This window comes from Meles meles, chromosome 1, assembly GCF_922984935.1.
Source record: "Meles meles chromosome 1, mMelMel3.1 paternal haplotype, whole genome shotgun sequence".
NCBI classification, from domain to species: Eukaryota; Metazoa; Chordata; class Mammalia; order Carnivora; family Mustelidae; genus Meles; species Meles meles.
The window spans coordinates 48,906,236-48,934,092 of record NC_060066.1 but is presented as its reverse complement, the minus strand read 5'-3'; the positions used below and the strand labels follow the sequence as shown (position 1 = coordinate 48,934,092).

General features: G+C 34.6%; 1 protein-coding gene across 1 annotated transcript in view; it reads left to right on the top strand.

The window, feature by feature from the left end:
* CNBD1 (cyclic nucleotide binding domain containing 1) overlaps positions 1–27,857 on the top strand; it is a 385,468-nt gene that overhangs the window by 232,980 nt on the left and 124,631 nt on the right. Inside the window, exon 5 of the mRNA XM_046007793.1 lies at positions 21,269–21,414. Coding sequence (XP_045863749.1) covers positions 21,269–21,414 — 146 coding nt within the window. The remainder of the gene's footprint in view (positions 1–21,268; positions 21,415–27,857) is intronic.

The following is a 27,857-nucleotide window of genomic DNA, read 5'->3' as shown; positions in this document are numbered from 1 at the left end:
TTCACTTTGATGGCAGTAGATAATTAGAAGTAAGGTCTTGAACATTTCCAGAGAAACTAATTGAATCTCTGAATAGTTTCCATAAAGCAAAAAGATTTAAAGATTACCACAAAATAATTGAGTTCAAACTTGTAGGAAACGATGAAGAAATATATATATAAATATATTTTATCACATTTGAAGTTAGTTGAAGGAATAAGACATTAATAAGCCTAGATATAGTTTGCTTTGGAAGCTGCATTTTAAAACATTATATACTAGTATGAAGACTATTAAAATAATTATGGTTTTGAAGAGAAAGTATTATTTTGAAAATATTATTTAAAAATTTACTGAATTTAGATTTTTTTTTTAACAAAGGGATTAACTGTAACTTTACTCTGGATATGAAAAAAATGAAAAAAAAAAAGATTAAATATCCCTCAAGGAAGCAGTTAAGAGTTAATGTAAAGGACTTAATTTTTTGTGTGATGTTAGTAAGACATATTGAAAATAATGTATATTCTGCTCTCATTGAAGGATAGTATTCTATAAATATCAATTAGGCCAAGTTGTTTAAGATTTCTGTAGCCTTATTTGATATATATTTTTAAATTAACATATAATGTATTATTAGCCCCAGGGGTACAGGTCTGTGAATCACAAGGTTTACACACTTCACAGCATTCACCATAGCACACACTTTCCCCAATGTCCATAACCCCACCACCCTCTCCCTACGCCCCCAACAACCCTCAGTATGTTTTACGAGATTAAGAATCTCTTTTGTTTGTCTCCCTCCTGATCCCATCTTGTTTCATTTATTCTTTTCCTCCTCCCAAAAGCCCACACATTGCCTCTCAACTTCCTCATTTCAGGGAAATCATATGATAATTGTTGTTCTCCGATTGACTTATTTCACGAAGCACAATACCCTCTTAAGTTCCATCCACATCATCGCAAATGGCAAGATTTAATTTCTTTTGATGGCTGTATAGTATTCCATTGTGTATATATATATACACCAAATATTCTTTATCCATTCATCTGTTGATGGACATCTAGGTTCATTCCATAGTTTGGCTATTGTGGACTTTCCTGCTATAAACATTTGGGTGCACGTGCCCCTTTGGATCACTATATTTGTATTTTTAGGGTAAATACCCAGTAGTGAAATTGCTGGGTTGTAGGGTAGCTTTATTTTCAACTTTCTGAGGAACCTCCATGCTGTTTTCCAGAGTGGTTGCACCAGCGTGCATTCCCAACAGTGTAGGAGGGTTCCCCCTTTTCCACATCTTCATCAGCATCTGTCATTCCCTGACTTGTTCATTTTAGCCCTTCTGACTGATGTGAGGTGGTATCTCATTGTGGTTTTGATTTGTATTTCCCTGATGCCGAGTGATGTGGAGCAGTTTTTCATGTGTCTGTTGGCCATCTGGATGTCTTCTTTGCAGAAATGTCTGTTCATGTCCTCTACCCATTGCTTGACTGGGTTATTTGTTCTTTGGGTGTTGAGTTTGATAAGTTCCTTATAGATTTTGGATACTAGCCCTTTATCTGATACATCATTTGCAAATATCTTCTCCCATTCTGTCAGTTGTCTTTTGGTTTTGTTAACTGTTTCCTTTGCTGTGCAAAAGCTTTTGATCTTCATGCAGTCCCAATAGTTCATTTTTGCCCTTGCTTCCCTTGCCTTTGGCGATGATCCTGAAAGAAGTTGCTGTGGCTGAGGTTGAAGAGGTTGCTTCCTGTGTTCTCCTCAAGGATTTTGATGGATGCCTTTCTCACGTTGAGGTCCTTCCTCCATTTTGAGTATATTTTCATGTGTGGTATAAGGAAATGGTCCAATTTCATTTTCTGCATGTGGCTGTCTAATTTTCCCAATACCATTTGTTGAAGAGGCTGTCTTTTTTCCATTGGACATTCTTTCCTGCTTTGTCGAAGATTAGTTGACCATAGAGTTGAGGATCTATTTCTGGGCTCTCTATTCTGTTCCATTGATCTATGGGTCTGTTTTTGTGCCAGTACATACTGTCTTGATGATGACAGCTTTGTAATAGAGGGTGAAGTCTGGAATTGTGATGCCACCAACTTCGGCTTTCTTTTCCAACATTCCTCTGGATATTCGAGGTCTTTTCTGGTTCCATATAAATTTTAGGATTATTTGTTCCATTTCTTTGAAAAAATTGATAGGATTTTGATAGGCATTGCATTAAACGTGTAGATTGCTTTAGGTAGCTTAGACATTTTCACAATATTTGTTCTTCCAATCCATGAGCATGGAACATTTTTCCATTTCTTTGTCTCCCTCAATTTCTTTCATGAGGACTTTATAGTTTTCTGAGTATAGATTCTTTGCCTCTTTGGTTAGGTTTATTCCTAGGTATCTTATGGTTTGGGGTGCAATTGTAAATGGGATTGACTCCTTAATTTCTCTTTCTTCTGTCCTGTTTTTGGTGTAAAGAAATGCAACAGACTTCTGTCCATTGATTTTATATCCTGAACACTTTACTGAATTTCTGTACAAGTTCTAGGAGATTTGGAGTGGAGTCATGTGGGTTTTCCACATATAGTATCATATCATCTGCAGAGAGTGATAGTTTGACTTCTTCTTTGCTGATAGTTTGACTTCTTCTTTGCCTTTTATTTCTTTTTGTTGTCTGATTGCTGAGGCTAGGACTTCTAGTACTATGTTGAATAGCAGTGGTGATAATGGACATCCCTGCCATGTTCCAGACCTTAGTGGAAAAGCTCTCAGTTTTTTTCTATTGGGAATGATATTTGCAGTGGGTTTCTCATAGATGACTTTGATGATATTGAGGTATGTTCTGTCTATCCCTAAACTCTGAAGAGTTTTGATCAGGAAGCGATGCTATAATTTGTCAAATACTTTTTCAGCATGTATTGAGAGTATCATATGTTCTTTCTTTTGTTTTTCTTTTATTCTTTCTTGTTATTTCTTGTTCTTTCTTTTATTATTGTATTGTATCACATTGATTTGTAGATGTTGAACCAACCTTGCAGTCCTGGAATAACTTCCAGTTGGTCATGGTGAATAATCCTTTTAATATACTGTTGGATCCTATTGGCTACTATTTTGGTGAGAATTTTCGCATCTGTGTTCAAAAAGGATATTGGTCTGTAATTCTCCTTTTTGATGGGATCCTTGTCTAGTTTTGGGATCAAGGTGATGCAGGCCTCATAAAATGAGTTTGGTAGTTTTCCTTCCATTTCTATTTTTTGGAACAGTTTCAGGAGAATAGGAATTAGTTCTTCTTTAAATGTTTGGTAGAATTCCCCTTGGAAGCCATCTGGCCCTGGGCTCTTGTTTTTTGGGAGATTTTTGATGACTATTTCAATCTCCTTACTGGTTATGGGTCTGTTCAGGTTTTTTATTTCTTCCTTGTTCAATTGCGGTAGTCTATATGTCTCTAGGAATGCATCCATTTCTTCCAGATTGTCAAATTTGCTGACATATAGTTGCTCATAATATGTTCTTATAATTGTATTTCTTTGATATTGGTTGTGATCTCTCCTCTTTCATTCATGATTTTATTTGTTTGGGCCTTTTCTCTTTTCTTTTTGATAAGTTTGGCAAGGGGTTTATCAATTTTATTAATTCTTTCAAAGGACCACTCCTAGTTTCATTGATTTGTTCTATTTTTTTTTTTTTTGGTTTCTATTTCATTGATTTCTGCTCTGATCTTTATTATTTCTCTTCTCCTGCTGGGTTTAGGCTTTCTTTTTTGTTCTTCTCTAGCTCCTTTAAGTGTAGGGTTAGGCTGTGCATTTGAGACCTTTCTTGTTTCTTGAGAAAGTCTTGTATTGCTATATATTTTCCTCCCAAGACTGCCTTTGCTGTGTCTTTGAACTGTTGTGTTTTCAATACATTTGTTTTCATGAAATTTTTTCAGTTATTTAATTTCTGGTTTGACCCATTCATTCTTTAAAAGGATGCTGTTTAGTCTCCATGTATTTGAGTTCTTTCCAAATTTCCTCCTGTGATTGAGTTCTAGCTTCAGAGCATTGTGGTCTGAAAATATGCAGGCAATGATCACAATTTTGATACCAGTTGAGACCTTATATATGACCTAGGATGTGATTTATTCTGGAGAATGGTTCATGTGCACTAGAAAAGAATGTGTATTCTGTTGCTTTGGGATGGAATGTTGAATATATCTGTGATGGCCATCTGGTCCAGTGTGTCATTTAAGGCCATTATTTCCTTGTTGATCTTTTGCTTGGATGATCTGTCCATTTCAGTGAGGGGAGTGTTAAAAGTCCCCTACTATTATTGTATTCTTGTCGATGTGTTTCTTTGATTTTGTTATTAATTGGTTTATATAGTTAGCTGCTCCCATGTTAGGGGCATAGATATGTAAAATTGTTAGATCTTCTTGTTGGACAGACCCTTTGAGTATGATATAGTGTACTTCCTCATCTCTTATTATAGTCTTTGGCTTAAAATCTAAATTATCTGATAAAAGGATCGCCATCATCAAAAGAAAACCGAGGTCGTTGTTTTCCTCCCCCTCACTTTAGAAATTTTTTTTAACAATATTTTATTTATTTATTTGGGAGAGAATGAGTGAGAGAGAGCATGAGAGAGGAGAAGGTCAGAGGGAGAAGCAGACTCCCCAGGGAGCTGGGAGCCTGATGCGGACTCAATCCTGGAAGTCTGGGATCATGACCTGAGCCAAAGGCAGTTCCTTAACCAACTGAGCCACCCAAAGCCCTCCACCCTCTCACTTTAAATCTGGAGGTGTCTTTGGGTCTAAAATGAGTTTCTTATAGACAACGTATTGATGTTTTTTTTTTTTAAGATTTTATTTATTTATTTGACAGACAAGTTCACAAGTAGGTAGAGAGGCAGATGGAGAGAGAGGGGGAAGCAGGCTCCCTGATTAGCAGAGAGCCCAATGTGCGGCTCAATCCCAGGACCCTGGGATCATGACTGAGCCAAAGGCAGAGGATTTAAATGGGTTTTATTTTTTTTATCCATTCTGATACCCTGTGTGTTTTGATTGGGGCATTTAGCCCATTTACAATTCAGGGTAACTATTGAGAGATATGAATTTAGTGCCATTTTATTGCCTGTAAGGTGACTGTTACTGTATATTGTCTCTGTTCCTTTCTCTGATCTACTGCTTTTAGGCTCTCTCTTTGCTTAGAGGACCCCTTTCAATATTTCCTGTACAGCTGGTTTGGTGTTTACAAATTCTTTTAGTTTTTGTTTGTCCTGGAAGCTTTTTATCTCTCCTTCTATTTTCAATGATAGCCTAGCTGGATATAGTATTTTTGGCTGCATGTTTTTCTCGTTTAGTGCTCTAAATATATCATGCCAGTTCTTTCTGGCCTGCCAGGTCTCTGTGGGTAAGTCTGCTTCCAGTCTAATATTTTTACCATTGTATGTTACAAACTTCTTTTCCCGGGCTGCTTTCAGGACTTTCTCTTTGTCACTAAGACTTGTAAATTTTACTATTAGGTGATGGGGTGTGGACCTATTCTTACTGATTTTGAGGGGTGTTTTCTCTTTGCCTCCTGGATTTTGGTGCTTGTTCCCTTTGCCATATTAGGGAAATTCTCTCCAATAATTCTCTCCAATATACCTTCTGCTCCCCTCTCTCTTTCTTCTTCTTCTGGAATTCCAATTATTCTAATGTTGTTTCGTCTTATGGTATCACTTATCTCTCGAATTCTACCCTATTGGTTCAGTAGTTGTTTGTCTCTCTTTTGCTCAGCTTCTTTAATGACTGTCATTTGTTTTTCTATAACACTAATTCTCTCTTCTGCCTCCTTTATCCTAGCAGTAAGCCTCCATTTTTGATTGCACCTCATTAATAGCTTTTTTGATTTCAACTTGATTAAATTTTAGTTCTTTTATTTCTCCAGAAAGGGCTTTTATCTCTCCAGAGAGGGTTACTCTAATATCTTTCATGCCTTTTTCGAGCCCAGCTAGCACCTTGAGAATCGTCATTCTGAACTCTAGATCTGACATATTACCAATGTCTGTATTCATTAGGTCCCTGGCCTTCAGTACTGCCTCTTGTTCTTTTTTTTTTTTTTTTTGTGGTGAGTTTTTCCTTCTTGTCATTTTATCCAGATAAGAATATATGAAGGACAAAATAAAATACTAAAAGTGTAGCAAAGACCCCAGGAAAATGTGCTTTAACCAAAACAGAAGAGATCCCAAATCGTGGGGGGAAGAAAGGGAGTAAACAGAAGTTTCAGGGAAAAAAAAATTTTTTAAAGAAAAAATATAAAAAAGAAAATATATATATTAGACTGGTGAATAGAACAGAATCACCCACTTAATTTTGGGAGTATTTTAGTCTCTTAGAAGGAACTACCTCCCAAAAATTTAAAGAATGAAAAACACACATATACATATATATATTTTTTTTTCTTTGTGTACATATATATATATATATATATACACACAAAATAATGGTAAACATGATGAAGGGATGGAATATGACTATAGAAGTGAAAAAAATTTTTTAAGGATTTTAATTTTTTATTTGACAGAGAGAGAGAGGGGAAGTAGGCTCCCTCTGAGCAGAGAGCCCGACGTGGGCCTCGATCTCAGGACTCTGAGATCATGACCTGAGCCAAAAACAGAGGCTTAATTAAAACAATGAGCCACTCAGGTGCCCAAAGATGAAAAATTTTTTAAACAAATTTCTAAAAAAGAGTTGATAAGCTAAGTTGGTTGGGAGAATAAAGAAAAAGAAAGTGGAGAGAATTTTCTCAGGCTGGATACTAGAACAAAGCCCTGTGCTAGATTTAGGGTATATTTTGAACTATTAGAAGAAGTTGTATCCCAAATTTTTGTAGAAGAAAAAACCCTATGTGTATACAAAAATAAAGTTAGATATAATGATGGATAAAATGATTATAACAATGAAGGTTCAAGAATTTTTTTTATGAAATGTACTGTTAAAATAAACTAGTTAGACAATGTTAAAAGAGGAAAGAGTAAAAGTTTAAAAAATAGCATAAGAAAAAAAGTAAAATTTAAAAAATTAATTAACTTTGTAAGACTAAAGAATCATGGGGAGAAAGCCATGAATTCCATGCTTTGCTTTCCCCTCGTCTGGAATTCCGCTGTTCTCCTTGGTAAGTGAACTTGGTCTTGGCTGGATTTCTTGCTGATCTTCTGGGGGGAGGGGCCTGTTGTAGTGATTCTCAAGTGTCTTTGCCCAAGGCAGAATTGCCCTCCCTTACTAGGGGCTGTGCTAAGTAATCTGCTCAAGTTCTCTTTCGGGAGCTTTTGTTCCCTGAACCTTTCCGTAGAGTTCTGGAGGACAGGAATGAAAATGGAAGCCTTCTAGTCTCTGGCCCAGAGGAGCCCAGAGCTTGGGGCCCCACCCCTCAGTGTACCCTCAGAGAAAAGCACTCAATCACTCCCTGGGTGTGCACTCTGAGCACACCCAGCCTGTGACCAGGCATCTCTGTCTCCGGCACACAGCCCCACCTGGAGTCTCCAAACCCAGCAGATCCCTGCACTCTTCCAGGGTGGTCTCCCCAGATCTTGTGGGGTCCCGGCTCAAAGAGCTGTGGTCTTACTGTGCCACGGATCACAGTTTAAGGTAAACCCTGAGTTGAGAGCTCACTCCTTGGCTCCGTCTCTATAGCTGGCTTCCCCGCTCTAATACCTGTTAACTCTGCTATACTCAGACACCCACGATCCTTCTGTGACCCCACGGGACCTGGGATCACACTGTCCTGCCAGGGCTTCACCCCGGCTAACCTCTGGAACGATGTACCTCAGTGGAGTGGACTTTTTATAGTTCTGATTTTGTGCTCCGTTGCTCCACTGCTTGCCAGGAGATGGCCCCTCCCCACACATTCTATCTTCCCATCGCTCTGGATTCATTTGTCCTACCTTTCAGAAAGTGTTTCTAGAATTGCTGCTCTTCTCTTTGATCTCCTGTTGGATTTGTAGGTGTTTGGAATGCTTTGATAAACTATCTATCTGATCTCCAGCTACCTGATGTCATCTCAGCCTGGTACTCCTCTGCCATTTTGACTCCTCGATCTGCCTTCTTTGATATATTTTTATAACAATTTTTGAAAGCAGGATATTGAAATCTTCACTATAATTTTATATTTGTCTATCCTTGAAGCTCTAATAGTATTTGCTTTGTATGCCTGGTAATATTTGATTGGATACCAGTCTTTGTGATTATTTTACCTGATTAGATGCTGAATATTTTTATATTATTATAAATAATTTTGAGCTTTGTGTTAGGATTAGTTATGTTTATTGGAAACAGTAATCCCTTCAAGTTTTGACTTTAGGTTTTGTTAGGATCAGTATAGCATTTAATTTGGGGTTATTTTTCCTTAATACTAATGCCAAAGCTTCAGTAGTGCTTTATCCTATGTCCTGTGCATTACAAGGTTTCCACTCTGCCTTGGAAAAAGGAACTTCCCAGATATGGTTGAGCTCCACTTACTGTTCCCGCTGACATTTTCAGGTGATTCAGTTTCCAGTCTATTATAATTTATTCACATGGGAACAATGATAATACTAAAGACTCAGTAGGTACTCCTTGTGAATTTGGGGAGCTCTGTTTCTTTCTGCATTTTTCTCCTCTACAATAATCTTCTCTTTGTAATCTGGCCATCTTAAACTTTCCTGACTCTTGGATATGACTTTTCAGTTCTGAAAGACTGAGTTCCCTCTACTCATGCTGCAGCATAGAAATTTTCTTTCTTCTGTGCAGTAGGGAAATCATGCATCTTACCTTCGTTTGTATTTTGTTTCCAGGGATCATGATTTTTCTCTGCCTGATACTCAGTGCCTGTAAAACCATTATTTTGCCTATGTTATCTCATTTTTAATTGTTTCAGGCAACAGAGTAGAACAAGTCCCTGTTAATCTATCTTTCCCAGAAGCAGATGCCTGAAAGTATTTTCCTAGGTTTTTTTTTTTTTTTTTTTTTCCCCTGTAGTGATTTGGATCAGTTATCTACTTGGAGTGATCACTTGGCATATCTCACTTTCTAAATCTAAAACTAAATTCTTGTTCATTCTACTAAACTTTCTTTTTCTGAAGCCTTTTCCATCTCATTAAATTCCACCACCACACTTAAAATTTCCTAAGTCCGGAACCTGATAGTCTTCCAAGATTTTTCCTCTTTCTCTTCAACTACTCAATCTAATTAAGAAGTAAAAATACTTCCTTACGAGCTTCATTCCATGCCCTCATCCTAGCCATCCATCACTCTTGCCATATCCATTTCAAGCTCTTCCAAAGTTAAAAAACAGAAAAACAAACCACTGAACAATGACAAAAGATATTCTTCTTAAAAAGTGCATAAAATTGCCGGGGAAAAAACAACAACAACAAATCTGTTCTTTGGATCTCATATTATTCAGTGGACCACAATACAATGTTCCTATTTTAAATTTATTATAAATTTGATTATTATTTTAAGTGGTTTTTTGAATCCTTACTCTTATTTTAAATTTATTTAAGTAAATCAACTCCTATTTTAAATGTAATATATAGTATACCTTAGCTAACATGCTTGATGTGTCTTGACACTAAATTTAGCTCAAGCATTTTTATGCATCCCAGAAGGAAATAGAAATGCATTAATTATTATTAGTCTAAAAAAATCCATTTGAGTGTCAGATGTTTCCTGCTGAGAAGCAAATATTGAAGTACATAATTGACAACATTATCCAACATTTTAGTTTTTCTTTTTACTCAATGCCTAATGGATTTTCTCTATATTGTCATTTTCTTATCAATCTACAAAAAAGCAATATTTTTATATTTAAAAATTAAAATATTTATATAGCCATATACTAGCATATACCTACAGATATTTATCTATATCTATGTAGATATAGATATATATATACATCTCACAGATACATATCTGCATATATTTGAGATATAGATTTCAATATCTATTTCAATGTCCACCTATAGATATGTATCTATATTTTCAGATATGTAGAAATATGATGTTCAAAATATCTGTAGATAGATATTGAAATCTAGACATGTAAATATTTTAATTACACATATGTCTGCAACTTTACCTATCCATCCATCCATCCACCCATCCATCCATCTATCCATCAGATACATGTGATGATTTGTGGCTTTGCTAAACCTATATTTCACCTCAAATGCTGGAAAAGTTTAACTAACCTAATTAAATTTAAGTTTGTAGATATTCATGGCCCTAGCATTAGATAAGGATATAATATATCTTAAAAAGTATGCTAAAGAGGGGAATAACAGGATATCTCTAATATTTCATTTTTCCTTTTTATCATTTTGACAGTAACTAAGATGTGGTCAGAAATTTAAGACACTAAACATAACAGATTATTTTGGACTGGAAATTTTCAGACTGGCTTACCAGTCAGCTATCCTGACAAAGGAAGTCTCTCCAGTCATGATATTGATAATATTGGTGATACCAGTGTTACTCCTGTGGGAGGACGATTTGCCTGCCTAACAATGAGTTATATTGTATTTTGCTTGGTCCATTAAATTCACTTAACATATTCCAAACTAATTTTAAAAACTTAACCTACTAAATGGAATTTTTTCATATATAATCTGCATAACCTAACTTTAGTGCATTAGTTTTACAATACTCTATTTCATTCTCTATAGTCAGAGTGAACTTTCAAAAATGCATATCTGTTCAGTTATTCCTCTCACTAAAGCCCATGCATATCTTTACCTTTCTTTATGATAGAGTCTAAAATTCTTCACAGGACTTACATGCCCTCTAGAATTTCCCCTGGCCTTTTGTGTTAGCCTCACTTTATGTCCAATTTCCCCATTGCCCTCTCTGCTCCAACTACTCTGGGCTTTCTTCCCTAAGCATTTCTTGAATACTTGATTCTGGACCTTTGGACAAGCAATTACTTGTGCATGCAACACTGTTATCTTCCCTTTCTTCATTGCCCAATTTATCCTTCAGGTGTCAGTTTACACACTCTCATTTCTGGAAATATTTTCTGAGCACCCTAGACTAGGTATGTCTCAGTATTTCCATGGAACACAGGGCTGTACACTTTCACAGACATAAGTTGTGTTTAATGTCTGACTTTCTTTTTGGATTAGGGTTCTATGAGACAAGACACATATTTGTCTTTACTTTATTGGATGCCAAATAATAGAATAATTATTTATTTAGAATAATACCTGAAATTAACCTTTACACAAAGCTATTTGTCGAATAAAAGAAAGAATGAATGTTTAAACAGTAGGGGCTATTTTTTAGGTGACCTCAAAAATCCAAAATGTGGGTAGAAGCTGTTGTTTGCCTCCTGAATCTGACACATAGTTATTATGTTCCTTTGAGCACAGAAGAGAGAAATAAGGTGATAATTTTAAGAATAATTAAGGTTCCTAACAAAATTGCTTGTCAATGTCTTTTACAGAAAAATCCATGTCATCAATTTTGTGTCTTGGAAACAGTCATTTCAAATGTCCAAGCATAAAAAAAATATAGAAAACCTTAAACAAAAGTTCTAAACATCTGTGTGTTTTGGTAACCCATGGATATTTTGTTTACTGCGGCTGAGTGTGTTCTGGGAGTGAGTTTACAGGTAACTTTTGAAGTACATTGACCCGTGAATAATGTAGGGGTTAGGAGCATCAACACTCCCCCAACCCCCATCACTATGTAGTTGAAAATCCATGTATAACTTTTGACTCCATAAAAACTTAAAATACTAATAGCCTACTGTTTACCAGAAACCTTACTGATAACATTAGCAGTCTAATAACATATATTTTGTATTTTACATGTACTATATACTCTATTCTTATAGTATGCAAACTAAAAAAAAAACTTATTAAGAAAAATCATAAAGAAAAGAAAATCTGAGTGTAAGTTGACCACACACCTCATACCTATGTTTTTCAAGGGTCAACTGTTTTGAGACCTAACTTATACCCTTTTTTGTGTGGCTGTTAGAAACACTCAGGTCTTATGGGTTGAATTTGTGAAAGTGCTCTTTAATGAGGTGTTTTTTTTTTTTTTAAGATTCTCAAAATTCTCAGGTTTGGGTGTGGAATCATGAATACGTAGAAACTTAAGCTGTTTGAAACTTGTTTTATGATGCCCCCACACTTTTTTACAAAAATTCCAATTAGCAGCCTAATTTATTATTTTCTTCAGACCTGTCCTTGTGAAGTGAAGGGAAATCTGCAATTCTATTCTGGTGGTACAACATGTCTTTTAAGGAAAGGAAATCATCCTTTCCAAACAATGAGGAGAAAGAGACATTTTTAAAAAATACCCTGTTTTCTAATCATAAAATCATTTTTTTAAGCTTGAAAGGAAGAGTTAAAGTTGCTGTCACTGATCTTTCAATTTTCAACTGTGTATTGGAATAGCAAAGAGAACCAGCTCATGCTGTGATTCTGATGTCTGCACTCCATATGAATGACCAAATTCAATTTCTGGAAAAACTGATAATAATCGACATTTGTCATATGAATTTGGATGATCAAATAAAATCAATTGTTATTCTGTTCATTCATCCTTGACTGATTAGGCAATCAGATGGGAAGTCAGATAGAAGGTGATGTGCATATTAATGATTAATGATTCACGAAAAATTTCAAGTGCACACAAGATTGCAGAAAAATAATTTTATAGTGAATTACTCAAAAACATACAGAATAAATGGATAAATAAATGACATGGGGGTCACTTTTTAAAACTGTTTTAACTAATTTTTATAAGTGCCATAAATGCTGCTTTGAAAATTACTGAGGAGGCCCAAGAGTATGCATGTGTGTATCCTTGAATTAAATTGATCTTTTTAGCTAGATTTTTCTGTCCCACTAATCTCTGGCTCACAAAACACTTGAAAAAATGTGGACCTTCTAAAGCCCAGAGATTTTAGTTGGGCAGTTTCTGAAAATGTTCTTTTATGGGGATACACATCAGGGCATCAAATTCAAGCAAGTTTTTGGAATCTTTTAGGAATTCGTGTGACTGGGCATACAGGATATGTGTTCTGAGGACAGATGTATCCAAATTTAACAGACTTCCAGGTATTCTGCTCTCAGCTGATGATTTACCATGCCATTTCTACCATTTTTTCCCCTAATTTAAATTTGAGGCAATTCCTCCACAGTCTCTGATTTTGCTCTGTGTTCCTTACTTATATTCTGTCTCTTTTATTTTAACCTATATTTTGCTCTAGATTCAACGCTCTCTCTTTTTAATTAAGCATAATTACCAATCCTATTTTTCTTCTTGTTGTTTCTTTTGCTTGACTCAGAGGTAGATTTACCTTGAAGATAATGAAGCTTAAACTGTAGGTCTGTTATTTGATTTGCATATGTCCCATCCAAGACCCTGGGAGAAGCCCTAGAAATGAATTCGCATGTTCGTAGTTCCTGTAAAATTTGCAAAAATGAGCTATTTTGACTGTGATCGCTTCTTTCCCTTTGCCTGCCAATTTCCTTTACTTATATTTCACTTTCATGGCACCCGGCATTGGAGTGGCTTTAGTCATTTGGGGGATTCAGTTTATGGAAAAAGGCATTAGAGATACATTTCAGTTTGGTCTAGTGAGATATAATTTTTGGTTCTTAGTCACTGCTACATATGCCAGTTAATGCTTGTTAGGCTTGTGGATGAATGACTATCAGGAATAGCCCTACCAAACATAGTGGACTCAACAGCATCTTGAGATTAAGAAGCAGAACCAGAGCTCTTATCACCATATACAACTGTTCTATGGAAGCCTGATACCAGACATGTGTGGGCCATGGATTGGCACATACTTTAGAATGTATGGAGAGAGTTAAATTTGTGGAAGAGCTTTCCAAATCTTATATATCATAGATGAAAGAAATGTAGTTATGGATTTTTCCAAATTTGACAAAAATACTGAAATTTTATGTTACTCTACTAATAATCAGTTGTAAAGCTAAAAAAATTTAAAATTATTGACTAATTAAAAAAATCTACCAATCAAGCTCAAGAGAAGACTCTATTCTGTCAATAAAAATTAATATAAGGGGCACCTGGGTGGCTCAGTGGGTTAAAGCCTCTTCCTTCAGCTCAGGTCATGATCCCAGGGTCCTGGGATTGAGCCCTGCATCAGGCTCCTTGCTTAGGAGAAAGCCTGCTTCTCTCTTTGTCTCTGCCTGCTTGTGCTCTCTCTCTGACAAATAAATAAATAAAATCTTAAAAAATTAATATAAAATTGCTCTCATGCAAAGAAGTGAAAATATATAAGAAATTCGGGACAAATTCTATAAAAATAAATATTATAGATATATGTAGGCAAATAATCAATAAAAGTATTGTAACATTTTTTTTTCTGGGTTTTTATGGTGATTTAAAACCACCCAACTTTTAAAAATTGTAATTTTTAGTGCTTTCTTCTCTTTCTAAATAGCTATAATTGGCTCTTGAACACACAGGTTTAAACTGAGCAGGTCCACTTATACACACAGTATTTTTATTGGACAAATACAGTATGGCATGGTAAATATATTTTCTCTTCACTATTATTTTCATAATAATGTTTTATTTATATATACTTATAGATGTAATATATATATTTTTATATACAACATAAAATTTGTTAATCATCCACTTATGTTTAACCAATAAATTTCTCATCAACCGTAGCTTATTTAGTACATAGTTTTGGGGAAGTTAAAAGTTACATGTGGATTTTTGACTGCGTGGGAGGTTAGTGCCCCTAACTCTTGTGTTGTTCAAGGGTCAACTGCATTTTGTACCAATTTTTTAATTTATGTGTCTGACTCAGCAAAACCTGGAACAGACCCTGCCTTAGCTCAATTAGCCTAATAACTGAGAATAAATGAAAATCACTAGAAAACTTGACTTAGTATGGTGGCTAAGTAGATGGGGATCTGGATTCTGGAGTGAGACTACCTGGGATAAAATCCTGGCTTTGCTATTTATTATCCATGTAACCTTGGGCAAGTTACTTAACATATACAAGACTAAACTTTATCATTTTAAAAGGAAAAAGTTGGATTTGAAAATGTAATTTGTTATAATTATATGATAATATAAATAAAATGAAATCAACTAATTAAAAAATAGAATATTCATTTTGAAAGGAAGCTTGGATATCCCATAATTTTCCATCAGATTTGTGGATTCCTCACAGCTCCTTCAGGTGAACATGTTGGTCCATGTGGAAACTATACCTTGTGTAGAAACGGATATGTTCTCCTATTCCTTAAACTAGTATAGTTATGCTTTTTTTTTTAAGTTATGCTTTTTTTTTTTTTTTAAAGATTTTATTTATTTATTTGACAGAGAGAGAGGTCACAAGTAGGCAGAGAGGCATGCAGAGAGAGAGGGAGAAACAGGCTCCTCACTGAGCAGAGAGCCCGATGCGGGGCTCGATCCCAGGACCCTGAGATCATGACCTGAGCAGAAGGCAGAGGTTTAAACCACTGAGCCACCCAGGCGCCCCTTAGTTATGCTTTTATTGACATTATTTATGAATACTTTATGTAAGATTTAGTTTGAACAAACCACTCTGTGACTGTTTGTGTGTTTTTGAATACTACTGCTCTTGTACAATCCTTGTATAAAGAATCACATGATTGGGGCGCCTGGGTGGCTCAGTGGTTTAAGCCTCTGCCTTCGGCTCAGGTCATGATCTCAGGGTCCTGGGATCGAGTCCCGCATCGGGCTCTCTGCTCGGCAGGGAGCCTGCTTCCCTCTCACTCTCTCTGCCTGCCTCTCTGCCTACTTGTGATCTCTCTCTGTCAAATAAATAAATAAAATCTTTAAAAAAAAAAAAAGAGTCACATGATGATATTAGTGAAAATATCAAAAATTGAGACAAGTGGTAATCTGTTCTCTATTTGACCTGACTTACACATAGAAATGAATAAAACGTTATTTAAAAGAAGACAAAATAAAACTGACCATAGCTGATTCTGCCTCCAAGACCAGAAATTAAGCATTTAGTGAAAACAGGAAAACAGCAAGGAACTACAGGGAGAAACATAAGCTTTCCCAAGTTCTCAGGGATATTAGAGGATTATCAAGTTTCCAACAGCACATGAGACTGAGCCTCCTGTTGATTTCTGTTTAGTTGATTATTTTTAACCATTATTAAAAGAAAGTGTGAACCCAAACAGTAGGAGGATTTTGATAGGGAACTAACACTTGAATTTTGTGTGTTTGTATACACACACACACACACACACACGTATATATTTCCCAAGGATCTGTTTTATTGTTCTTAATATTTTAATTGTACCTTTTAATTAGGAAAAATTGACCTCTTTATAACCTCTGTTCATAATTGCCAGACAGAATAATCTTAATCCCTCTTTACTTTGACAGCTCTTCAAATTTTGAATCAGCTCTATCTCCATATACCTTTACTTCCAATTTAAAAAAATGATTGTTTTGGGTCATGTGGGTGGCTCATTTGGTTGAGTGTCTGCCTTAGGACCAGGTCATGATCCCAGGACCCTGGAATCAAGCCCTGCCTCAGGCTCCTTGCTCAGCGGGGAGTCTGCTTCTCCCACTCCCTCTGCTGGTCCCCCTGCTTATGCTCTTTCTGTCTCTCAAATAAATAAATAAAATCTTTCTTTAAGAAATGAATGTTTTATAACAGTACCTAGAGATATTTTCTTTGATGTTTATAAGTCCTTGAAAAGTAAAAATATTATCATTTCTGACATTTACTTTCATTTTAGAGACCTTGGGCCTTCTGGGAACACTTCCTGAATGAGGTCTTGCAATCAGAATTACTCCTGTTTTTTTTGCTTATTTTTCTTTTCTATTTGACCAGCCGGAATAGGAAGCTGTCTTTTCTTTTCTCTTTTTCTTTTCTTTTTTTTGAGAGAGAGAGAGAGAACACATGTGAGCTGACCGACAAGAACGGCGTGGGGGGGCTGGAGATTGTGGAGGCAGAAGGAGAGGAAGAGAGAGAATCTTAAACAGGCTCTATGCCCAGTTTGGAGCCTGTCACTGGGCTCCATCTCATGGATCTCATGGAGACCCTGAGATCATGACCTGAGCTGAATCAAAAGACTGACTGAGCCATACAGGTGCCCTGAATAGGAAGTTGTCTTAACAGAATTTCTAATACCTACATACTCAGAGAGTTCTTCAAATTAAACAGCTTAGGTATTTTAAATTAAGTGTAAATAAAAAACAAATAATAGACCATGCAGTTCTTTTGCCAAGCTATATGCAGCAATTTAGAATGATAGTTTAATGGATGAAATTATACTTGATAATTATTATTTCAGGTATGGCCTAGTATATAGTTATCTTGTTTTAAAGGAAAAGGAAACCAGATGGTGGCAATAACTGATGAGATAAGTTAACACTTTAAATTTAATCAGTTATGTAAAGGAAACAATCTTAAAGAAGATAGTAATTTCTGAATCATTAAGTTCTGGTTCATAAAATGGAATGTCTGCAGTGAATATTTTAATTATGGTATTTTTCAATTATAAAATCAGATCATTAAGATTTAGTTATAATCTTGTCCCTAGAGTATTTCTGATATATTTGCAATCATGCAATGTATGCCTTAATAACATGTCACCAATACTGCAGGTTTGTCTTTCTACCTAGGATTCTGTATTATATCCCTGATTCTGTAATATCCTAAATGATATCTTCTTGAAAACATGCAGTAGAATACTTTTTCTCTATTATTGACTACTTATTTTCAACTTTTAATATATTACCTAAAGCTATCATGTGTACCGTTCCACATATAATATTTGACTCTGTTTTAAATAAGAAAGCTGTGTGCTTTTTTTCTATTACATAACTCATTAACTTGAGTGTCTGGAATTATTCTATTTAAATTTAGTTTTTGTGTGTGTGTGTTTCTGTACCTGTGTGTTTGTGTGTAGTGTTTGTGCTAGCAGCATGATTTGCTCATAGCTGAACAATTTTTAGTATTTCAGTTTCTTTTTTATTATTATTAGTTATGTGTCCTTGAGGAAATTAACCTCTTTGATCCCCAGTTTAAATATTATTTCTTATAGCATATTCCCCTTACTTTATCCCCTTATTTGTATTTGACTGTTCAGATTTACTCTTGTTTCATTGACAAACATCTTGCCCAAGTTTAATGGCTGTGTTTATGTGTTCTGTAATAAAAGTTGATTATATGTCTTTGGCAAAATTTTCAACACATGCAGACCAACTGTTTCTCTAACCAGTGCCAGGAGGACAGAGTCAATCCTGAGATATACTTGCACTACCTCTTGGAAAAATGTAACTCTGGAAGACTAAATATTTTTACTAAACAGTCTTTAAGTCCTTGAAGAAAAACCATATAAATCATAGTATGGGAAGCTAGTATGGGAAGCTCCATGTACCCTCAACATTTAAGTTAAATGGCGCCTGTATCAGAAGGCATGTAATATTTTACGAGGAAAATGCAAGGATTTTTTTGTTTTAACCCTAATCCAGTAAATGGGGGACTCTTAGACTATAGTTAGAGAAAAATGCAGAAGTTCCATTTCATTTGCACATCTGAGTAAATGTGAGTGAACTAGTATTAGGGATGTAAAGGTCTTAAGAGAGCCCTAACCAGTGTCCCAGTGTCCAGAGATACTCACTGAAGCAATCGTACTCTCCTTACCACAAGAAATGTGAAGAATTAGCCAAGAGTGAAAAAGTCAGCAGGTTTATAAGAGCTTAACAAAAATCTAGATGATGTGTACCTACAACTGGAAACATTTAGGAATTCAATGGGTGCCAGCATGAATGCCAGTGGTTATATATAGTAGTTTCATCTTATCAGATGCCAGTGCCAATTATGTAACTAGTCATGACTCTATAAGCTCTTAGGTTTGATGTAATCACTGGGAGAAAAAGAAGTAAAGGGAAAATCCTTAAATTATTTTGTTTCCAACTAATGTTTCTAAATACTTAGAATATACTAACATTTTGTTTTTTTTGTGATTAGTTAGTTGGATTTAGAGCTAGAAATACACATAGAGGTGGCTAAATGAAAATTCAAGAAAATAACATTTTCTTTCACACCATTGTATGTGGTCTGATAACTTGTAATGATAATAATGACACTATTAATTTAAAAAAAACTTCTTTTCTACTGATAATAATTAGGACATTATAGTTTTCCTAACATCTCTCAATGTATGTTGTATTTTTTTTTTGTTGTTGTTGTTAATCTAATTTCTTTCCTAAGAGCTTTTGTAGATCGAATAGGTAAGGAAAGAGTGGGTATGATTTATGTAAAAAACATTCCTGGGGCGCCTGGGTGGCTCATTGGTTTAAGCCGCTGCCTTCGGCTCAGGTCATGATCTCGGGGTCCTGGGATTGAGTCCCGCATCGGGCTCTCTGCTCCGCAGAGAGCCCGATTCCCTCTCATTCTCTCTGCCTGCCTCTCTGCCTACTTGTGATCTCTCTCTGTCAAATAAATAAATAAATAAATCTTTAAAAAAATACAAAAACATTCCTGACAAATCGTAAAGGTAGAAATGAGAGAGAAGGAAGGAATGGATGAAGGAAGGCCGTGTTTAAAGAGAGAAAGTGAAGGCCAAGTTTCAGACATGAATGTCTTGATTTATCATCTTGAGGATGGTAAACACAGGAGTGTATGTTAGAATCAAATGAAAAGTTCCATGAGAATTTCAGAACCATGGACCATGTGGATCATTTGTCAGTGTTTCTGATCTGTCTCCAGTATCTTCTGCATACCAGTAACCAAATCCAAGGTTCTGTTCTAGACAATGTTTTTAAATCCTTGTTTATTTCTTCTCCCTGTGCCTTCCTCTCTTTTAATGTAGGCTACTTTAAGTTCTTCTGTAACAACAGGCTTGGTTGAGAAAGCAAAGCTTCTAATTAGGACTTTAACACAGGGTTAAGGGCCTTTATTTAATTGAGAAAATGTAATAGATCTTTGATAGTCAAATATCTTTCAATTTTTTGTTGTTGTTGTTATTGTGTGGAATCAAGAAGCACTTGGCTTTTACATTTATGCCCCACATTGCTAGATCTCTTCCATTGCTTTCCATTTATGCTTGAAAACTGTCCAATTTTAGGCCCCTGATAATACATTGCAAGAAAGAAGTAACCTCGAGCAAACAAAACAGTAACTTTCTGGCTTTTTCCATCTACTTTCTGTGAAACAGTGGGTTTCCTAGGTACTTGGTATGCCTTCCAACTTCCAATAAGTTATTGCAGACAACTTATATATCAAATGTTTGGCTTTATTTTTTTGCTGTGATATTATTATTTTTTACCACCTCCTGTTTTATTGCTAAATCAATGATACATATTTTAGTTTTTGGTTATAAAATGTTATTTAATAACACTCATCTTTATTACTGCATCTGAAGTACACACTTTTAAATGATGTTAACTAGGAAGCCAATTTTCTTGAGATTATTTCTTAAGACTATCTACTACATTAGTATTTTTCCAACTTCTTTTTTGCTAGAACCCACAACAAAAAGCACAATATATTGTCATCTAGTAAATGTGTGCACACAACCACATGCATACCAGGTGTCTCAACTGGACATTACATCTAAACTGGGACTATTTCTGGCAAACCTGCATTTATGAGTATTCCAAATTCCCTTTCTGTTGCCAAACTGATTTTTCAAAATGATTTTTAAAAATTGCTTGAAAAATATTGAGCATTTAGCAGTGGTATGATAAGTTAGTCTCTTGAGAATTTAGGATCAACATGAATTTTGTAACTTTATTATGATATTATATATATATTAAATAGTGAATTTAATGATTAAAGCAAATAAATATCATCCATCACATGATGATTGTGTTTTATTTAAAATTACATGTGCATTTTTTTCAGTTAAAATATTTATCAAATGTTAAATTGTAGCTTCATTTAATTTAATAGTACTTGGAAAGAACTTAAAGTATACACTGGATTAAAAAATCAATCCTTTTACTAAATGAAAGAGGTTTTTATTATTAATAACTAATAATAAAAGATATAGTCTTACAATTGAAGCACTGAGTAAAGTGCTTAAAGGTAAAGGCATTAGATAATTTCCTTAAGTTTCAAGTTTCACGGATGTACATCTTAGTGCTGGAAGGAGAATAAATTCTAAAGTTGATTACCAAGACAAAAATAGAGTATCATCATAGGTATCCTTAAGCAAACCTGGAATAAAAAAAGAAATGCAAATTTGAAAGCTTGAAAATCAGGAATTTTTGGTTTGTCTCTTTGTAGTTAAGCTGTGTTCTCTCAATTTGCTAATCTCAATTTGCTAATATACACATTTAATCTTTTTGATGTTGTTTTTAAGGCCAGTTTATAGGACATTGCGTGAACACAAAACTGTGTGGAAAATGCTGAAAACAATTCCAGATTTGACTTGTCAGTTACCTGAGGAGCATCTGAAAATACTTAGTAAGAGTGTCACTTCTGAAACCTGGGTAAAAGGCAGCACAGGTAACAGACTAATCTGGAGGGAATTTAGCAACATAGATTGTGTGTCACTATTTTGAGTTCTCTATAATATTGATATTTTCACTTGATACATTAAAATGTGCTGTTTGTGTATATTTTGTTTGTAGTTATAAGTACTGAAATGAATACCATTCCACATTTTAGTATGGATGTCTTAATGATATACACTAGTGTTTTCTCTACCTTGAGCATGCATCACAATCACGCAGAAGACTCACATTGCTGTGTTCAGTTCTAAAATTTTTAGTTTGGTAGGTGTGGGATGGGCTTAATTGCATTTCCAGTAATTTTCCAAGTGACACTGCTAGTATGGGACTATACTTTGAAAACCACTCATTGATATACGCATTTAATGACAATCTAGCTTTGGATTACATAGTTAAGAGAGCAAATGGTCATAGCAATTGACTTATCCAGATATTGCCCCAGATATTGGGCACAAAACCTCTCCAGACAGATTTTCCAATTTTAAATTTCCAGTCCCTTTACCAAGGATACATTGGGTACATTAATAGAAGTACTTCATATTGTAATTTTTTAAAAATATTTTATTTATTTATTTATTTGACAGAGAGATCACAAGTAGATAGAGAGGCAGGCAGAGAGAGAGAGAGGGAAGCAGGCTCCCTGCTGAGCGGAGAGCCCGATGCAGGACTTGATCCCAGGACCCTGAGATCATGACCTGAGCTGAAGGCAGCGGCTTAACCCACTGAGCCACCCAGGCGCCCGCCCCTTCATATTGTAATTTTTGAGAGGTATACAAATACACACACACACACACACACACACACACACACACCTGACACAACAGAATTCAATACCATTTTTTTGGTTTGTGAAATACCTATTATAAGAGTAGAATTAAGTTTATTTAATATATTATTTATGTCAGGGGATATCCCTAATTTATTCCTCACAGACACAAATAAAAGTATTATTATTCTCCACAGATGAGAACCATAAGGCAAAAATATCATGCAGAATATTCCTGATTAGAATTGAATTTCAAACACACTTTAACTCAGTCTGTGTCTAATATTTTGCTGTTTTTATAAAGTGGTTCATCAGGATCATGCCTTAAAAATATAACTGTAATTTCAGAGAACATGTGTCTTTTGAAATATGTCATATGTCTGTTGACGTATTTCAAGACTTTTCCCCCAGTGGTCATCTCTTATAATTAGTTTCATTTAATCTGACATCAAGCAGTGAAAACTAAATGATAGGAGTTTGCAAAGGGCAAAATGATTTTGAAAGGCAAGAAAGAACCTTCACTATTGCTTTGCATTAACTAGGGGATAATAACTTAAAAATTAATTTGTTTTTATCATAAATCCCTGAAATTATACTTACTATGGTAAAAATATAGAAACAACCTAGGTGACCTTCATAGAAGATAGATTACAATGATACATATTTTTCACAGAATAAAAGGCAGACTAAATTATGATACATGTATTCAATGAAATTCTAGACAGTTGTTAAAAAGAATGAGGTAGATCTCTCTGTATATTGACATGGAAACTTATCAAAATTATTAAAGACAGTAGATAAAAATAGAGCAATTTTGGAGTTATATAAATAATATGATTATATTTTCACATATTTATACAAATCTAAAGTTATATATACAGATGTATCTGCATATATACATATATAAAAATTCATAGTAAAAAGTACATAGAAGTAGATCCAGTAAAACAGTCCAAAAATAAGTATTTTAAAAACCATTACCTTGGTGGAGGGAAGAGTTGAGGGACAGTGAAGAATTAACTCTTTCTTCTACATATATTTTTGTTGAATTCTTCACAATAAAGATATATTCACGGGTTAGTGTTTGTAACCATGTATTTGTTTTTTTTCAAAAAGGTTTTAAAATTATAATTCAAAGCAAAAACTGTATTCTCATGGTATCTTAAAAGTTGGGTGATTGACTATTAAAATGTGAACTTTCATTCCTTGACAAATATGTATCAACTTTTATTTCATCTTTCATATTAAATAAGGTTTTTCAATTCATATTTCAATAGAACATATTTTCGAACACTTCATAAAAAATATGTTTCTGTCTTTACATATACCTGTGTCAAAATCCTTCTCTTGAGTTTTTAAGACATCTAATTCAGATAGTCCAGATCTGTTTCACTACCCAAACAGTCAATTCATTAAATATCTGACCTCTGTAAATCTCTTCATTCATCCGACTTAAAAAACAGGTATAACCAAGTGTCTTTCTCTCTTTTCTTTACTTATGTGTGCATTTCACCTCTGCTGCTGTTATTTAAAGTATTCCCCCTGTTAGCCCTTCGTCACTAGGCTGCTGACTTTAATCTGAGGCCGAGGCTTTGGTTTCTCTCCTGCAAGTCTACACAGCTGTTTGCACCTTCTGGTCTCTTCTGGTGGGTGCTTTGGAACTTTGGAATTTAAGGCAGATTCCTAAACTCCCCATTACTCACCCACCCTCTCATTCAGCTTTCTTAAACAATAAAATATTAACAGGATAAAAATATTATGATTTTAAGTACTAGCTAACACATATACATATCTCTAGTTTAAGTGAAAATGGCACTACAACAGAATATAAATATATAGCCAAAGATATATGTTACTTAATTCAAATGATTTCAAGAGTTTTTCCGTTGGGTCTCTTATATTTTGGCCTGAGCAGCAGGGGTTTTTAAGATTGGCAACCTAAAGCTCATGAAAGCTAAGAGAATTAACTTACTTCAGAATTCAATTTAGTGGGTAACATGGAATTAGATCCCAGATCAAAATTTTATTACTGTCTACCTTTATATTAACATTGATAGATTTCCATGAAATAATTACTATAAGGGTTTTTTTTCCTTATATCTTTATCATCTTTACTGTTTTCTTTTTGATGTCTGTTAAGTCTTAGGAGTAATTTCTCTTTTATTTCTTTCATTTTTTAAAATTTTACTCCCACCTTTTATGAGGTTATATCTCAAAAACACCACAGTTCCTCACTTAAGTAAACTCTTGTATTTATTTTTAATGCTAAAAAATATTTTTATGTTACTAAATTTTAATTTATTTAGCCTATATAGATTGTCTTTTCTGTTGTGGTTTAAATTTCATGTAACATATAAAAACACAGTAGCCAAATCTCATAAAAAAACTAGTGGGCATCTTTTCCATAAGTAAATTAACCATAATTCAAATAATATGCTCTTGTAATAGAAATAGGCAAATATTTAGGCCTATCATAAAGACAAAGGTTCTCTTAAAAGCAAACATACTTGAAGAACATGCATTGATTCTAAAGCATGGATATACTTTCACTGCAACTAAGGTGGTGTGCCCTGATTCATGAAGATTTGTCCTTGAAATCTGGCAAGAAAGATTTTTCAGTCTTCATCTGCATTGTGAGGGACTAGCTCCATTTCTGTCTTTCCCTATCCAAGAGATGGTTGTGAGACTTTGAGAAAATTAATGCAAAAATTAATGCAAACTCTTCAGTCACATGATGATACCAGAAAGCTTTGCCATGATATTTATTTCTCTAATCTTGCCATGGAATCTTACATTCTAAATAGTGAAACTGAAACCAGAGATGATAGAACTATTCAACAGCTGATCAGAACGTGTGTTACCCAAGCACAACAAATGACTGCTCTGAGCATTTGATACAGGAGTATTAGTAAGTAATACCAGTGTAGAAGTCCCATATGCATAACTTTCTCCATTTCTGTATTGGAATATTTTCAATTAATAAAAAACTACTGGGGTGCCTAGGTGGTTCAATATTCACAAAACAATTAACGTGATACATTGCATCAAAACAAAAAGGATTAAAAAAACCCCACTTGACCATAGATATAGAAAAAGCATTTCACAAAGTACAATATCCATTTATGATAAATATCCACTTATGATCTCTGCAGAGTAAGTCTAGAGGGAACATACCTCAACATAATAAAGGTCTTATACGAAAAACCCACCTCCATCATCATACTCAAAGTGCAAAACTGAGAGCTTTTCCCATAAGGTCTGGAGCAAGACAAGGATATCTACTCTCACCACTTCCATTCAACATATTGTTGGAAAACCTAGTCACAGAAAGTACACAACAAGAAAAAAAAAGGCAACCAAATTGGTTAAGAAGAAGAAAAAAATCTCACTATTTGCAGGTCATATTATATTATAAGTAGGAAACTAAAGACCACCCAAAAACTGTAAGAACTGATAAAAGATTTCAGTAAAGTTGCAGGATACAAAATCAACATACAGAAATCTGCATTCCTATACACTAATAATGAAGCAGCAGGAAGAGAAGTTAAGAATACAATCCTATTTATAATTGTACCAAAAACAATAAAATATCTACAAATAAACTTAACCAAACATGTGAAAGACTTGTTCTCTGAAAACTATAAAATACTGATAAAAGAAATTGAAGATGACATAAGAAGATAGAAAGACATTCCATGCTCATGGATTGGAAGAAAAAATATTGTTAGAATGTCTGTACTACCCAAAGCTAATGCTGCCCAAATTTAATGCAGTCCCTGTCAGTACACCAACAGCATTTTCCATGGAATAATTATATATTATATAAAATATTTTTTGATCTGACACTACTCCTAATAATTTATAAATACTACCTTGCATAATACTTTTTTATAAATACAGAATTATAGACTTATTATATTATAATTATATTATATATAATTATTATATTATAAATATAGAATACATAATTCTATGACATGTATGGTTATAATCCTCATTTTACAAAAAAGGAACTTGAGTGACAGATATTAAGCAAGCTGGACAAGGTAATACAGGTAGAGTGGTCAGATAACACATGCATAAGATGCCTTGCTATGTCAACATGCAAGATAAGAACTGAAAAAATGACACTGTTAATTTAATATTTGAAAGACAACAAGACTTTTGAAAGTAATATTTTCTTCAGTGTTTTAGGATGACATTTCCTAAAGAGTTTTCATGGAGTTCAGCTGCAGATAGTGGATATTAAAACAAACAGCTACAAAAAATAAATAAGCCAGAGAAGCACTTTTGGAATGGAACATTAAGGACCTCCAAAAAAAATTCATAAATGAACAGAGTGGCAAAAACTGTGAATATCCACTTTTTCATAACTCTGGAAAAGACCTACATCAATCTAGAGGTGTTTATTCCAGAAAAATGGTGGAATCTTGCTAAGAAGAGTGAATTTTACAACATTTTGACTTCCCCTCTTCCCATCTCACTATAGCTTAACTCTGCAGTTACCTGAAAAGCAGCAGCCTTGAAGTTATGGTAGCTGTAAAAACCAGACTAACAGCCACTGGTGGTGGCAGAATAGGTTTGCATCCCTCTTAAAAGTTCCATCCAAATGATTTGACCTGTCTGGTGACTAATTTGACCTAATTTTATTTAGATGGTAATACTCCTATATTGATCTACAGATGTTTTTTTCCCATTTTATTTATTTTTTTCAGCATAACAGTATTCATTGTTTTTGCACAACACCCAGTGCTCCATGCAAAACGTGCCCTCCCTATTACCCACCACCTGTTCCCCCAACCTCCCACCCCTGACCCTTCAAAACCCTCAGGTTGTTTTTCAGAGTCCATAGTCTCTTATGGTTCGCCTCCCCTCCCCAATGTCCATAGCCCCCTCCCCCTCTCCCAATCCCACCTCCCCCCAGCAACCCCCAGTTTGTTTTGTGAGATTAAGAGTCATTTATGGTTTGTCTCCCTCCCAATCCCATCTTGTTTCATTTATGATCTACAGATTTAACACAGTCTCTAATGAAAATACCAGCTGTCTTTTTGTAGGGGTTGGTAAGCTGATTCTAAAATTATATGGAAATTTAGAGGGCCCTGAAGAGCAACTTTTTTAATAAACCAATGATAAATTTGGAGGACACACACATCTGATTTTGCAACTTATTACAAACCTACAGTTTCAAGGCAGTATAATACCAGCACAAAGATAGACATAGAGATTAATGGAATAAAATTATAAGTGCAGAAATAAAGCTTTAATTTCATGGCCAAATGATTTGCAACAAGAATGTCAAGAAAATTCAATTCCAGAAAAGGTAATTTTTTCAAAAAATAGTACTGGCACATCTGTATATCAATCCACACGCTGAAGAATGAAGTCAGACCTTTAACTCACACCATATATAATTACAATCTAAAATGGATCAAAGACCTAAATCTGAGAACAAAACCACAAAACTCTTACAGGAAAATTTTCAAATTAATCTTGTGACCATGGATTAAGCTATGTTTTCTTAAACACGACACAGAAAGCACAAGTGACAGAAGAGAAACCAGGTAATCTGGATTTTAGAAAAATTTTAAATTTTGAACTTCAGTGAGCACAATCAAGAAAGATGAAAAAGCAACCCTTGGAATGGGAGAAAGTTTTTGCAAATCATACCTCTG